General features: G+C 34.8%; 1 protein-coding gene across 1 annotated transcript in view; it reads right to left on the bottom strand.

Annotated features, from left to right (window-relative positions):
* Nucleotides 1–278: 278 nt before the first annotated feature.
* Fcho2 (FCH and mu domain containing endocytic adaptor 2) overlaps nt 279–16,035 on the bottom strand; it is a 106,370-nt gene continuing 90,613 nt past the window's right edge. The window contains exons 21-26 of the mRNA XM_010637338.3: nt 12,712–12,867; nt 12,301–12,433; nt 8,539–8,738; nt 7,751–7,815; nt 2,871–3,035; nt 279–2,589 (exon numbers count right to left, since the gene is read on the bottom strand). Coding sequence (XP_010635640.1) covers nt 2,567–2,589; nt 2,871–3,035; nt 7,751–7,815; nt 8,539–8,738; nt 12,301–12,433; nt 12,712–12,867 — 742 coding nt within the window. The 3' untranslated portion in view covers nt 279–2,566. The remainder of the gene's footprint in view (nt 2,590–2,870; nt 3,036–7,750; nt 7,816–8,538; nt 8,739–12,300; nt 12,434–12,711; nt 12,868–16,035) is intronic.

Here is a 16,035-nt window from a genome sequence, read left to right as displayed (position 1 = left end):
ACCTAATTACTCATTCCTTGCCCAGGTTGCACTGTCCTAAAGAAAATGACATACATCAACTATCAATAAGGATGCAAGACACACAAGCCAACTGATAAATTATATATTATATGTTTATTAGGGTACAACTTTTATGTAAAATTTACATTTTATGAAAAATCAAAAAAATTTACAAAATTTTGGAAGATAGATATGCATTGTTCTAATTACAACCCAAAGTAGTAAAAACACTTGGTAGGAGTTCTGTGTTTACAAATTCCTGGTTAAAGAGACAGCTACAAAGTTTTACCACTATACATAAGCAAGAACCAGCTTGCTAGATACATTTCCCACTGAAAATCTACTGGTATTTTTTACACTATTAGTGTACTTGTAAATGAAAAAATCAATAAAACTTGTATGGCTTCAAAATTGTAACCTATATCCAATATAAATTTATGTATCAACACTTGGTATGAAGACTGTGGTAATTAACAAAGTGCAGAAGTTTAACCATTTCACTAATTTGCATGTTTTTAGGTAATACTTGAATTTTTAAAAACATGGTGAGTGTAACAGAGTCTGAATTCCAAGAATAAAATATTAACTGCACGATAAAAGCAGTTTGATTGCAAGGCAGATTTATAGTTAAAATTCCAGTAAAGCCTGTAATTGGCATTTAAAAGAGATTAATATAAGAATTAGAAATTCTAATTTTGCTATTTAGTACAGACTAACATTTTAGAAAATTGTCTTAGGTATTGCTCTAGTCAAATCTAAATTTAGAACTGGGCTAACATTGAATATATAAAAATACAAATGCTGTGTTATATATTGCAAAGGAGTGAATTTTTTGCTATATTTAGTATAGCAAGACATTACATAAATGTCTAGGAATAGGGGTTTTATTTTCTGTAAAGCACAACAAAACAATTAGTGGTTTATATAAATTATCTCATGTAACACAAGTTATCACTTCAATGATGTAAAATGAAGACTGGTATTTATCATCATAAATAATTCCCACTTCTAGATTATGAAACTTTTGACTAAAATATGTCATTTCTTTAATCAGAATTTGCTACAAAGTTAGGCTTTGCACTATTTAGAATGTGTAGCCCATTTTAAGAAATGCTTAGCTTAATCTATCACTTTAAATAATTTACCTATTTTTACCATATAGTAAAAATAGAATAACAATAACATACAAATTGGTAATTTTTCTGTTGAAATGAAACAAAAAACAGTATTTCTCCCCCACTGCCAAATTCATTTTTGGGGAGGCCAAGGATTTAGCTCAGTGGCACTGCACCTGCCTTGCAGGCAGCAAGGTTCTGAATTCAATCCCTGGTACCAAAAAAAAAAAGTATTTCTCAGAAAATACTACAGAACTCATGCTTCACAACATAATTAGTAAATGTATAAATTTTCAATGACAAATAAAGACAAGGGAAATGATGTTAAACTGAGAGTTAAGACACCAGTTACCAATTTGCCATCACAGTTTTTCAGAATTTGTCTTACTTTTGATGAGGTTAATGTCAAATATCTGAAAGTAATTTTTTTCACCAGTAAACATAAACCATTAGGTTTCTTTTTGGTGGTTACAGTGTACCACTAAAGAAGTGAGCCAAGGTTCTTAAATATAAACTATCCTTTAGTTATTCTGAATTCCCCCTCCCAAATGCAGGTCAAAAGTATTCACAAAAATTGCAAATGTCCTGCAAAAACTATTTGACCACTGTAAGATTCTGAATAGAAGATTCAGACTGTGAGAAAAAAAGTGAGGCACATTAATGCACAAAAACTAGATAGGCACATTTCTGGTTTCTGTTATTGTTTTTAAAAGGCACATATTATGCAATCCATATAAAAATAAATTAAATCTACAGCATTAATCATCAAAACAATCACTTCTATAAAGTTAATTAACTGCAGAAGTAAATTCTCTGCTTTTTGCAAGCTTATTTTAAAACACATTGCACTTGAGAATTTTTTAAAAAATCATATAAAACACCATTTACACTTTATTAATATGTTTATGAGAATCAAATTATATATTTTTTGCATACCTCATGGACTCTGCGCTCTGATTATGGCACATAACTCAATCTGATTGAGTGCTCTTAGTTAACATCATCTAAAACGTAGAATTCACATTGTATCCATTCAAGATCAAACTTATGAAATCTCAAAATTTTTGTGACTCTAAACTTATGGAAAGCTAAATAATTTTGTGCTTGCTCTCCTGAAATTTTAGGCCTGACGTTACACTATAACTCCCTTTCTTCAACATAGACACTGAAGATAATTTAAATTTTCAGCTATGAAAGCTTCATTTTTATCAAGAATATGAAGAAATACGTTCCTGAATATTGCATTTGATCATTTGCAGTGTAAAAAATCATTTCAGTGCTATTTCCTTTAATGACTCACTTTAAAAGTGCGATTTAATGTTTGTAGTCAGTTCTCAAATATAACTAAGTTTGAAAGACAACATACAAGTTAGAATAGTGTTTGGAAAGAACAGGTAATGCAGAATGGCAGGTTTGTACTGCTCGCTCGAGCCACCACTTTCCCAGGATGATCAACAATCTGCCAAGTATCGTCCTGAAAAACAAGCAGACCTTTGCAATTACTGTTTCAAATATACATTTCTCACTTCCCATCTGCTGTTTATAATACATTAAACTCATATCACAGGTGTTCAGCTATGACAACCATGGGAACTCTCCCTACCAGCTGTGTCTCCAATTAGACACTTTATACCAAAAGCCAAAAATTTCTTTGTCATGCCTTTAGATTATGAAGTACTGGACAGTTGTTCAGCAAATGTTAAGAGTACAAATGTTTCCTATGCATATTAAAAAGTTAAAAATCTCCTAACTTACCAGTGGCAAACCGCTTCTTTACTAAGGAAAGTCTATAGCCAGTGCCAACAAGTTCAATATCAACTCCTGAGAGGGTACTTCCCTCGCTGAGGAATTGTACTGCAAGTGTTGCAGGCTTACTGGGACCTTCTGAAAGATCAAATTTTGCTCTGAGGGACCCAGAACCTATAAAGAAAAGAATAAAGAAATTACATGGGGTAAAATATACAGCATACCAAATAAAATCAAATGAGCATAGACCCTAAATTATATCAGTTCTATGTTAAATTCATGAGATGTGTATAGTGAACAAGCCACTACTTTAAATATCAGGTTTTGTTCAGTGAATCTAAATTTTCATTAAATATGTAATCCTAATCCATCCTTTTCTTTTACTGAATAGTAATCTTTAGAGGTGTTTACTCTCATGTTGAAGTGGATCAAAAAGAAAAGGAATTGATGAGAGGGAAATCCTGGAAGGGACGCAGCCCAGGACAGAGTACAGAAGAAATAACAGCTGAGTACCAGATCATGGGGAAGAGATAGGCAAAGAGGAAAAAGTAGCTACTGTTGGGAAGAGTTGGTTAACGTTACTTATTTTCTATTTATTTTTCTTTTTAAAATTTTTGTGGTCTGACATTATGCCTTACATATCTCAGAAGCCCTTTCTTTTTGATAGAAACATTTAGTTAGCTCATCTGTATGCATGGCATACAGTAAAATAGTAATAATATGATAAATGCTGTGAAGGAGCTCTCAGGAGCTGTAGGCACAATAACACAGATCTCTACCGAAAACTGTAGGTGGTGCTGGTGATGATGGTGTGTATTTAATGCATAAGTAACTACATACACAGAGACTGGGAACTTATGCCAGCACGATGTATTGACAACTCCATCTATACCAGAATAGCTGGACAACAGACACACATAGAAATAGCAGCAGAAAAGACCACCAAGGACCAGGCCCTGTTAATAAATGTAAGATATAAATACAGGGAATAACCCAAGAGATGGAAGACAAGAATCTCTCAGATTAGTGTCCTAGAAAGGAGAGGAGGGGCAAGATGAAAAGTCTGGAGTCCAACTCAATGAAACAGTTTAGGATCGTTCTAGGTGACAGAAGGGGATTTGAACTAGGGCCAGGGAAAGGAAAGAACGGAATGCAACTGAAAGATAGCTAGGAGTTGGAATTAAAAGGTAAGAAAGAAGTAGGAGTCTAGAAAGTTTCTGGTTAGGGCAACTGCACGGAACTGCTGGATAACAAGAGAAAGACCATGTGAACCCCTATAGAGAAGTTTAGCACTACAGAGCAGGGTTGAACAACACCACTATGCCTGGTAGCACACATCAGAGTGGAGATGAACTACTGCTTAATTCTTAACCAATGTCCAGTCTTAACAAGCAATCAAGTTCTGTCAAAGTTCTGCTTATGTGCATAAAGCAGCCACCGTGGCAGTCCTTAAACTTTGGAATTATTTCCTGTCCCTTTTCTATGAATAGTGCCAGAAAAAAACAGATTTGCATTTTACAGTATTTGGAGTTGAATATTTATATGCAAAGGCTCAACTAACCACATCAAAACCATTATTTGTAAATTTTTTATTTCCTCACACAGTTACATCTGATACCTAATAGTAGAGGGAAACTATTAAAATATATGGTCAAAAAATTAGATCTTATTTTTGAGAGAACAAGTCCCGTTCTTAGTTAAGAATTTATTCCTATTACAATAGCATCCCAAAAAATGAAGTATCTAGGAATCAATCTAACAAAAGAAACAAAAGATCTCTACAATGAAAACTACAGCACTCTGAAAAAAGAAATCGAAGAGGATATAAAAAAATGGAAAGATGTCCCCTGCTCCTGGGCAGGAAGAATCAACATAGTGAAAATGGCCATACTACCAAAACTGCTATATACATTCAATGCAATGCCAATTGAAATTCCAACACTATATTTCACAGAACTAGAAAAAAGAATCCAAAAATTCATTTGGAACCACAAGAGACCTAGAATAGCAAAAGCCATTATAGGCAACAGTCACATGGCACCAGGTGTAACAATTCCCAATTTGAAACTATACTACAAAGCCACTGTGATAAAAACAGCATGGTACTGGCAAAGAAATAGGCCTGAGGATCAATGGAACAGACTGGAAGACACAAAAACAAATGCAGATGTACTCAGCTACCTCATCTTTGACAAAGGAGCTCACCATCCTCAGTGGAGGAAAGATAGCCTCTTTAATAAATGGTGTTGGAAAAACTGGATATCAACCTGCCACAGATTAAAATTAGACCCTTATCTTTCGCCATGCACTAAATTAAAATCCAAATGGATTAAAGATCTAAATATTAAAACAGAAACATTAAACTTGCTGGAAAGTAAGTTAGGCAGAACTCTGGAAGACATTGGTATAGGAAAAGACTTTATGAACAAATCCTCAGTAGCACGGGAACTAGCAGAAAGAATCAACAACTGGGATCTCATCTTACTAAAAAGCTTCTGTACTTCAAAAGAAACCATTAGCAGAACTAAGAGACAATCTACAATGTGGGAAAAAATTTTTACCAGCTGTACCTCAGACAAAGGACTATTATCAAGGATATATAAAGAACTCAAAACAATCAGTCCCCCCAAATATAAAGACCCGATCCAAAAATGGGCATCCGAAATGAACAGACATTTCTCATACAAAGAAGTGAAAGCAGCAAGAAAATATATGAAAAAATGTTCCACATCACTGGTCATTCGAGAGATGCAGATGAAAACAACACTGAGATTCCACCTCACCCCACAAAGAATGGCTGCTATCAAGAAATCACACAATAACAAATGTTGGCGGGGTTGTGGGGAGAAAGGAACCCTCCTCCATTGTTGGTGGGAGTGCAGACTAGTGCAACCACTATGGAAATCAATATGGAGATACCTCAAAGAGCTTGGACTGGAGGTTCCATTTGACCCAGCCATCCCTCTGTTGGGTATCTTTCCAAGAGAACTAAAAGAATCATATCACAGAGAAGTATGTGCACCCATGTTTATAGCGGCACAGTTTGTAATAGCTAAATCTTGGAAACAACCTATTTGCCCATCCGTTGGAAACTGGATAAAGAAGTTGTGGTTTTTCTATAAAATGGAATATTACTCAGCCATAAAGAGCGAGAGAATAGATTCATTCATAGGAAAATGGATACATATTGAAGATATACTCCTAAGTGAAATAAATAAGTCCCACATGTGTAAATACCAAATAGTTTCCCTGGTGTGAATATTCTGCAACAATGCATAAGATTCTAATAAGATTACTGACATTTAGAAATTTGAAGAAAGGAGCTAAAGGTGTAGGGAAGGTGTGATGCGTAGGGGAAGAACAAAAAGGGAAAAGAAAAAAATGTGAGAGAATGAAAAGATGAAAATAAAGTGTTTGTAGATGGGGAGGGGAGGAGGGGGTGAAGGGAGGGCAGAGGTAAGGGGAAAAAATGAGAATCAAGACTTGCCATGTAAAGGTACATGATCCCAACAATGAATGTAACTGTACTGTATCCCTAAAATGTACCAATAAACTCAATAAAATTAAAAAAAAAAGAATTTATAATTACAGTATACTTTCATTAAATAGAGAAAGATGCTCTTCCTTATTAGCTGTTTTTAAATTGTCAATGTAAGTAGGATTTCTTATTTACTTCCAGTTTAAACTAGGAATTTCAACATGATTTCCACAATGCCATATTGCTAGGGTATAAATCAATTCAGCTGACCACCTTAAAACTAGTAACCTTTAAGTATCAAAGATCAAAAAGGAACTGTAGATTAGCTTGGTTATTTCACCCAAAGTATGGTTCAGTTAGTAAAAGTCTGATTCCTCATAATAGATATAAATGCACAGATAATATAAGTATTCATGGTCTTTTACATATAACTATTAGGAAAAACTGATACTACTATATGCTCAAAATGTTCAAAAATATTGAATAGATGGAAAAGCAAAAGCATAAAAAAAAAAAAGAAAAGCAAAAGCAAACGACACTAGTGGAGAGAAATTACTGCAGGCTAATTAGGCATTCAAAGGGATGCAGGATATTTCTTTTTTAATTAAGAGAAAATGAGACCATCTACTATTAAAGTCTTAACTGTCCTGCGAATTACGTACTAATTTTAAGTTGAGTAAGGGGCGATATAAGGGATAACAACTAGCAGAGACTTTTTCTTTTGCATTGTAAACACAAAAAGGTGCAGGCTTAGTAGGAGGCAATTAACTTGCTTCTCCTTAAAATGTAATCACAGAATTAAAGACTGGTGATGTTAGTTCTAATGGGGGAAATGACCAGAAGGGTCCTTTTAGCAAGATGTGAGTAGAGAGGTGGCTTTTTAAAGCTTGGAAGCTTCTGTAATACAGTTTCTTGGGGACCAGGAGGACATCATTAACAGAATGAATTAAACAATGTGTTAAATCAGTTTCAATTAGTTATGAGGTTACTTACCTCAGAGAGACAATTCTATTACTCTAAATTTATTTCATTAGGTATTTTTCTCAATGTTGGAACTTAAATAAAAACATTTATACATTTATAAAGTAGCAAAACAAGTTCATTTTCTTGCAGAGAGCTTTTTTAATCTAGAAAGGAAAAATGCCTGGATTTTAGCTAGTCTATTCTTATATAAGGTATTAACTTCCACCTAGTGGTCAATTCTAGAACTGAAGGCATAAAGTTGTAGGAAGAAAACTCCATAAATATACCTCAGAAAAGCAAAGAGGCTGTGGGTATAGCAATGGTAAAATGCTTGCATAGCATGTAAGAGACTCTGGGTTTGATATCCAGCACTGAGGCGAGGGGAAAGGAAAGAGAAATCCATTTTCAGTGATATCACATTGTAAATAAAAAGCATGCATACACTTACCTCCATTTTCTGATTTTTCTGAAATACCAGACAATTTCCAAAAGGCTTTCATTTGTTCTGCATTCCTGTAATGATAAATATCTTCAGATTAAGTGTCTAATATAGTACTTTAGACATGGATGAGCACTCCAAAATAAATGCATTAAAATATTTTTACTATACCTATGGCACTCAGTTTAAATAAACAGTGTGACTTGGTAAAAATGTGTTTGATATAGCATTAAGTAAAATGCCGCATTTTTCTCAGTTAATGGAAGTTTTACCAAATTATAGGACTCCCCTCATTTGTACTGGTCAGGAAAAGGAAAACATGTATATGTGGTTCAGTATCTTAATTAGTCAAGAAAAGCATTGTTATGAAATGATGGAGCAAATACCAAGAGCTGTTAAGAGTGTATACTAGTATTACGAGAGGGAACAAGGGAGGCAGTTAAGAGACAGGAGTTCTAATAATACTGAACACTAATAATAGGTGCTCCTACAAATATGCCAGATGCTATATTTAAAAATAATTATTATCATTTGTTTTAAGAGGTTAAGCAATTTGTTTAGGGGAAAGTTAGTAAAGAACCATTCACATCTGGTGGTACTTAGTGTTAAACTAGTTTTGTTTACTGTGGACCAAGGCTACTGTAGTTTGACTAGTAAAATGAATAGCAACTTTTATAGCATGGCTTCTACACAAAAATGCACTACAACTTTTCAAAATTACACCTTTTAGAACTTGGGTTTAAAAGTTGAGGACTGAAACAGAAATGTGGCATGAATTCACAAATATATTTATTTACCATACTGCAGGGGGAAGAGACTGCATATTTGTGACTCCTCCATCCACTGGTACTACCACCTGTATATTGGAAAGCACACTAGGAGCCATCATAGCTTCTGGATTATATTTATAATCCACTCTAAGATCTGTGGTACTGGCACTACATTTCCAATATGTTGCCAGATTCAAAGGAGTAGACTGAATGCCATTTGATGATACCTTTGAAGAAAGAAAAACAAACGAAAAAAATTGTCATTGGTCTGAAAAAGTCACACTCATGATAAAGATATTTGCACATAAGAGTTTACAGAATCAAAACTATCTAACAGGACTATCTTTTGCTAGGCAGAGTAAAGCAGACTCATATCAAAGGAAGAAGGGTCACCTTAGTGTATGGACCCAGGAAGACCAACATCAAAACTGCCATATACTTGTTTATAATGTGTTCCATGGGATCCAACTGCAGAAAATCTGACTCAACAGCTGAAGGACAATGCCCAGAAACTGGCATGTTATCTGGTGATTCTTATTTGTGTAATATCTGAGAACTTTTCAATATTCAAAATAGTATTTTAAGATGTTTATGAATTACAACAATTTAGATTTAAAATAAGAAAAAAAGGAAGGTTGACCATACAGTTCCACAAGCCCGGAATTAGAATATTTCAAATATTTTAAATCACATGACCCATGGTCAGTAAAATAATTCCATTTCTTCACCTTTTTGCTCAAATGTCTCCTTTTCAACCCATTTCAAAGGCTACCTTGGCCACTCCGGTTCAAATCTTTACTAACAAACAAACAGATGTTCAATCTTTCTTATCTTACTTTATGCCCTTTCTCCATACAACTTATTTACTAACATACAGTATTAATATGTTTATTGCCTCCCTGTACTACTCCCAGCAATTAGGGAGCGCTGAATAATATATGTCTGCTCATTGAAGGAAAAAATGAGTATCTTGTAATAAGCTTTAAGTCAATTTGCATGGCAACGTTTTTTAAGTACAGCACTTATTTTCTAGAGATAAGCCATTTTAATTCATTCACTCTACTAAAAGTTCAAACAATGCAGAAGTATATAAATCAGGAAATTTATCTCTTGGTGCTTTTTAATGGTGCTGGGATGAAACATAGGGCCTTGGACATTGAGCAAGTGATGTATAGCTAAGCTACACCCTCACCCATCCCTTCTCGCTGTACCACTCAGTGGGACATAGCCTCCCTGACTATTTAAGTATATACAAACATGACTCCATCTCATTGTTTTTAATCAGTTTTAATTCATTTAATCCAGTCCTTCCTCTCCTGATGAATATTGGTTCCTAAGCAATACTGCACTAAGTATCTGAAGAACAGATTAAAGAGTGGAAGTGTTGAATTAAAAGGTTACACCGAACCAACAATCTAATACCATTGCCTTTGTGTAGATTTTGAGTTAGGGATTGAACTTCATTTCTTTCCCAAAATATCTGAAACATTCTATTAATTCATATTGCTGTTTCTCATTTCTGTGATATGATGCACTAAAACTGATTATCTCATCACTTTAATATTCACTGTTCAGTGACATGAAGCAACCATAAGTTACTTCCATAAGTTCCATAAGTTACCTGTTTACTGAGTTATTCATATTTTACTTACTAATTTATAAGGGTTCTTTGGGGTAACTCCTTTAGTCTTTCCTATATAATGCAAATACTATTCCTTCAGAATTCTGATTAAGGGTTTTTAAAAACAAATATTTTATGCACAAACTTTCATTATCTCACTCGCTTATATAACTTTCAGGTTTTGGATTATACTTAGGTCTGCTACACTTCAATATTAAAGTATATACTAAATATATAGTACACATATGTACATATATATAGACACCCCTCTAACAACCATATTCCATTCCTGTGGATAGATCACTAAATGAATTGGTGAACTGGTTGCTAAATGAGGAATTGTATATAGTATGTACCTTATAATATTCAGAAAAAAGAATGGTCAAAGGAAACTCCAACTTGATGACTTTGCTTTTATTTCCATAGCTCTTACATACAGTACTGCAATGTATAACAATATAAAACTACAGTACTGTAGTACAATCAGCAAAACTTATGGTACTGTATAAACAAAGTGTATTATACCAAAAAAGGACAATGAGGCTCTATAAACAAGATGTACAAAACTATACCCTCCCCCAAAAAACAATGTGTCATTAAGTCCAAGCTGTAGGTTGTAAGCATGAACAGCATGCCTTGGTTATAAGCCTGAATAATTGTTAAACAGGTAAGAATATATATGAGGAAGACATATATATGAGGGATATATATGTCTATGTATATAGATGTATAGATATATGCAGACACACATACACATATATGTTCATTCATAATTTATTTTAGTCCCTGCATGATTCTACTTGTTATTAAACCTTTTGAAAAACTATTTTTTTCCATTATGTCTTAAAGTGCTACTTTCTATTTATTATTTTATATTTATTATTAGATCTATTTCTGGATACTTTAGTCTGTCCCATTCATCTGACCAGCTACTGCTATAACAGATCCAAACTATTCTAAATACTGTCACCTTCTAACGAACTCCTATAAAAGCAAAAAGGTTACTTCATTTTACTATTTAAAACATTTCTTTTTGTTTCTTTTTTTTTTTCTTTTTGTTTTTTGAGACAAGGTCTCACTGTAATTCAGGCCAGGTTTCAATTCACTATGTAGCCCAGGCTGGCCTTGAACTCCCAGTGATTCTCCTGCCTCAGCCTCCCAGAATGCTGGGATTACAGGCATGTGCCACCATACTGGGCTACAATTCTTGACTTTCTTTGAGAATGTGAAAATGATTATCAAGTCTCCAAACAAATATGGACATACTTTTACTGGGTTTCTGATCCAGATTACATTAAATTTATAAGTGAGTTCAGAGACAATTATACTTTTCGTAACATGAATTTTATTTTTCTAAATATATCAATTTATTAAATGAATATATTCCTTCCTAAATATATTCAAGTCAAGAGATTATGTTACAGTGGTGCCTCAGTTCATGAATGCAATTCTCTCCACAATTCCCTAACTGGACGCTAACAGAATCAAATTTCCTCATAAGGCCAATATTGTACCTAACCGCTAAATTTTAATTTGGTTCTCATCCAACTTGATTTGCAACTAGAATCATGGAAAGAATCAAGTTCATGAAAAAATGTTCCACTGTATATTTCTTCCTGTTTTTTACTGAGTATTTTTCTCTATCTTCTAACTTTTACATAGTAATTTTCAGACTGATTTTTAAACTGGCTACGTTACTTAATTCTCCTATGTCACAACAGTTTTTCATTTGATTCTCCTGAGCTTTCTAGAAATATATCATATGCAAATGATTAATTTGGTGACTTTTCCAATGTGTATTACCATTTATTTCATTCTCTTATTTAACTATACTGATGACATATCTAGAAAAACCTTCAGTTCTGTTGGTACTGAAGGAATAATGAATGTTTGTTATATCTGACTTAACTGATTGCTTCAGGTGTTATTAAGATTAATGCAGGTAAGGGTATTCATATTTACTCAGTATTTTAATTATAAATAGATGGTAAAATTTTTAAGCTGGTTAAAATATTTACTCATCTCTTAACAGAGTTTCTAATTCTGTAAAATCCCTGCATGCTTACGATGAACCTCATTTGGCTATGACGTATTTATTCATTTAGTGACATGCTAATTCCCATTTGTTAATGTTTTAATTTAGCATTTTACAATGACATAACACTCACCTGATATTTTAATACATCTACATTATAGTAAGAGGCAGCTGGATTTTGCTCGGATAGCTTCTTGAGGTAGAGAGTAACAGCTTGCATGTTCATCCAAAAATCTTTTGTGTTAGAATCACACTGTGATGGATCACTGCATGTGCAAAAAACATTTTTGTTATTTTCCCTGACTTATCGTTTTTCCTTTGCCTCTATGTAAAAATTTTGTAAACTGAGGAAGATCAGTGGAAACCAAAAGAAGGATAAGGGAAAACTAAGATAAGAGGATCAAGAATGGAACATTGTAAAAGCTTTCCTGAAAGACAGAATGATACAAAATGGTTTAAAATTAACTATTACTACCACCAAAAACAAAATAAAGACAGCAGGTCATAGATAATTTTTTCAAAGAAGGAAAACATTTACACAAACCTGAACACAAGTTGTGCATTTGGAAGAATTTGCTCAAGTCTGCTGATATTTTTCACTCTGAAGCATAGCACAGCCGGAGACGGATTGCTAGTGAAGACCTTAATAATTCCACTTGGAAATGATATTGTCACATCACCAGTGATCTTTACAATACACCTGAAATTGGGGATGTTGACAAGTTATTAAATAAGATGCTTTAATCTCCACTTAAAGCATATATAAGTAGAATAATAATACAATATATAATTATAACAATACATATAATTATGATATATAGCCTTTATTATAATTCTACTTATTTATTCAATTTGATTATAAAAAATGATTCTACACAAAATGACACACTCATCTAAGCATCATTTTTTATTGGCATTAAATTCCAAATATGAATACAAGCACACTGATGACATTTATTTTTTTTGTGGTACCCATTTCCTGGATGACCTGTAAGGACACTGCTTCCCTGGTTAACACTGTCCCGAGTTGTAGCCATTTCCCCCTCTTACAACCCACACAGCACTAGGCCTGAGGTGGTCATGTGGATGTTTCTCTTCACTCTGCCTCGTCCAGCCCGTTTATTCTTCCTTAGAAACTCATGTATTAGACTGTACTACTCATGGGCTACAGATGTAGCTCAGTGGTGAGTGGGTTCTTAGCATACCTGAGGCCCTGAGTTCAATTCATCGCACAAAAAACAAACCAACAAACACAACCCCCACACAACCAAATACTACTCACTACCCCATTCCTTTCCACCCATCTTCAACACTCACTTGCTGAAAATTGGAGTTCCTGGATCACTGTCAGTCTATCTTTACTCCACTACTCCTATCATAAGGTTTAATGATTTAAATATCTACCCCTATCAACACCTGGTCACTTAGTTTTTTCAGCCTCTTACCTCTAATTTCCTATCTTTCAGCCTATCTCAGTCATGCCACAAAGCCCCTCCATACTCTCAATTTCAAACTCCCAATTCACCTACTTGCCATTTGTGATTTTTGTAACTCATTCTGCCTTGTACATTTTTAATAATTCTCTAACCTCATCAAAACTCCAAAAGCCACTGTTCTCATCATCTCTTTCATTATTCTTCACTCATCCATTAAATCCTCATTTCCTCTTATTTTCAGACTCCCACGCCCATTGTTGGCTACTCTCCTTTGTATATATCCTCCATTGCTCTTCTTGCACTGTGCTTGACCAAACTGTCTCAACTAAATCCAGCTCCCTACCCACATCTATATAGCCGGATGTACTAGAAAAAACATAACCACACATCCCAAACTCTTAAATGGCCCTCTTTAATTGTGGTAGTCCAACCTGGTAATCCAACATGTTCTTGTCTAATCACTCTTCTGCTTTTTTCATAGTCTTTTTGTCATTTAACCTGCAATATACTTTACCCCACACTCTCAGCTGGTGACTTTGCTTTGAATATTTTTTTTAAAACTGGGGATCGAACCCAGGACCTTGTGCTTGCCAGACTGCCACGCCGCCACTGAGCCACATCCCCAACCCTGTGCTTTAAATTTTATTGCAAAAGATCAGGAAAAAACCTTCCACTCTCTCTACTAAACTCCCAATCTACCTAACTCTTCATCTGTATTTTCTGCCTTCCTTACTGTTTCAACAGATGACCATTTCTGTACCTAAAGCCAAATGTCCTGAATGTGCCCTGGAGGTTACCTCTGATCACATACCTAAGTCCTCCTCACTCACGCATTGTATGTTCTCCTTTCTGCAGGTCTCACTTCCCCCATAAATACTATTTCTCATTAGCATACAGACATGCTGAGACAACTATCACTGTTTTAGTTTTATCAGCAAGCTAAGATAAATAAAATGCTCCTCTGATGCTGCTATATCACTCCTGCTACCGTTCCATTTCTCTGCTTTCTTGGAGCAAACATCCAAAGAATTACCTACATTTATTCTGTCCAAATACAGTTGTCTAATGCACCCCTACTCCCTCCAAGCAACCTTTCATCTCCACTACAACCCTACAATCGTTATGAAGTTTACCAATGGCCAGGTTTTCTTGATCTGTTGGCAGCATCAGATATAGCTTTGCAACTCCCTTGATGAAATGATTTATTCATTTAACCTCAGGTGCCACGGATTTAGCTCAGTGATTCCACTGCCTGCCTCACAAGCACAAGGTCCTGAGTTTGATCCCCGGTATCCCCCCCAAGCCCCCCCCCAAAAAAGATTCATTTAACCTCAGGATAATGCTCTACTGATTCTCTCCTTCCCTCTCTTGCTGCTGTCTCGAACTTTTTTGCTAGGTCATCCCTATCTGTTTTCAGCACTGGAGGAGAAAAGACTTAGTTCTCCAATCCCTTTTCTATCTACTCCTTAAGGAGCAACTTTAACTAAGTATATTTTATCTCTATTGACAAAACTCCAGAATTACATACACAACTATCTACTCAACATCTCCACTAACATCACTTAACAATTACTTCAAACTTAGCATTCTGAAAAAAAAAAATCTTAGCATTCTATTCCCTTAGCAAATCTTGACAACTGCTTTCAAAACATTCAGAATCCCATTCCTACTCACCACTTCTGCTAATGTCCTTACTCAAATACCCATCACCTCTCACCTGGACTTCTGTAGCCAGTCCTCTAATGCTCTGCATCTGCTCTGGCTCCTTCCAGTTTATTCTCAACACAGGGCCAATACTCCTTCAAAACATAAATCATCTCAATGCTCCTCTGTGCAAAGCTTCCACTGGCTTCCCACCTCACTCAAACTAAATTCCAAACTCTTTATCACAACCCACAATGCCCAACCTAACCTGGTGTCACTCTGCATGATCTTCAACTACTCTTCCTCTTGTTTACCCCTACTCAGTGACATGGCTCTCCCTGTTGTGTCCTAAATATGCCAAGCATATTTATCCCAGATCCTTCCACTCATCAGTTCCTTCTTTCCTAGAATGTCATCCCTCCAGATGTGCACAGCTTGCTCTTACATATATTTCAAATACTTGGTTAGATTATCCTCAAAAAAGTTTTCCCCTGCCTAAAATAGCACTCTACCATTATTCTCTGCCTTCTTACTCAGGTTTATTTTTCTATCAATATCCAAACATATAGGTATCTACTTTAGTGTTCTTTTTTCTTGCTATAATGTAAGCTCAGCGCGAGCTTTGTTTTGAAGAATCTTTAGCACTCATTACAGAGTCTTACACATAGTAAGTGCTCAAGTATTTAGTGAACAAATGTATGTGAGATGAATATTATTATGCAGGAAAAGCATTGACCCAAATTAATTTTCTTTTCTTTCTTGGTTTTTTTTTTTTTTTTTTTTTTTTT

This window comes from Fukomys damarensis, unplaced genomic scaffold (assembly GCF_012274545.1).
Source record: "Fukomys damarensis isolate Sample0158 unplaced genomic scaffold, DMR_v1.0_HiC HiC_scaffold_1, whole genome shotgun sequence".
In the NCBI taxonomy this organism is placed as follows: domain Eukaryota; kingdom Metazoa; phylum Chordata; class Mammalia; order Rodentia; family Bathyergidae; genus Fukomys; species Fukomys damarensis.
Note: the sequence above shows the minus strand (reverse complement) of the source record. Positions and strands in the feature narration are given on the sequence as shown.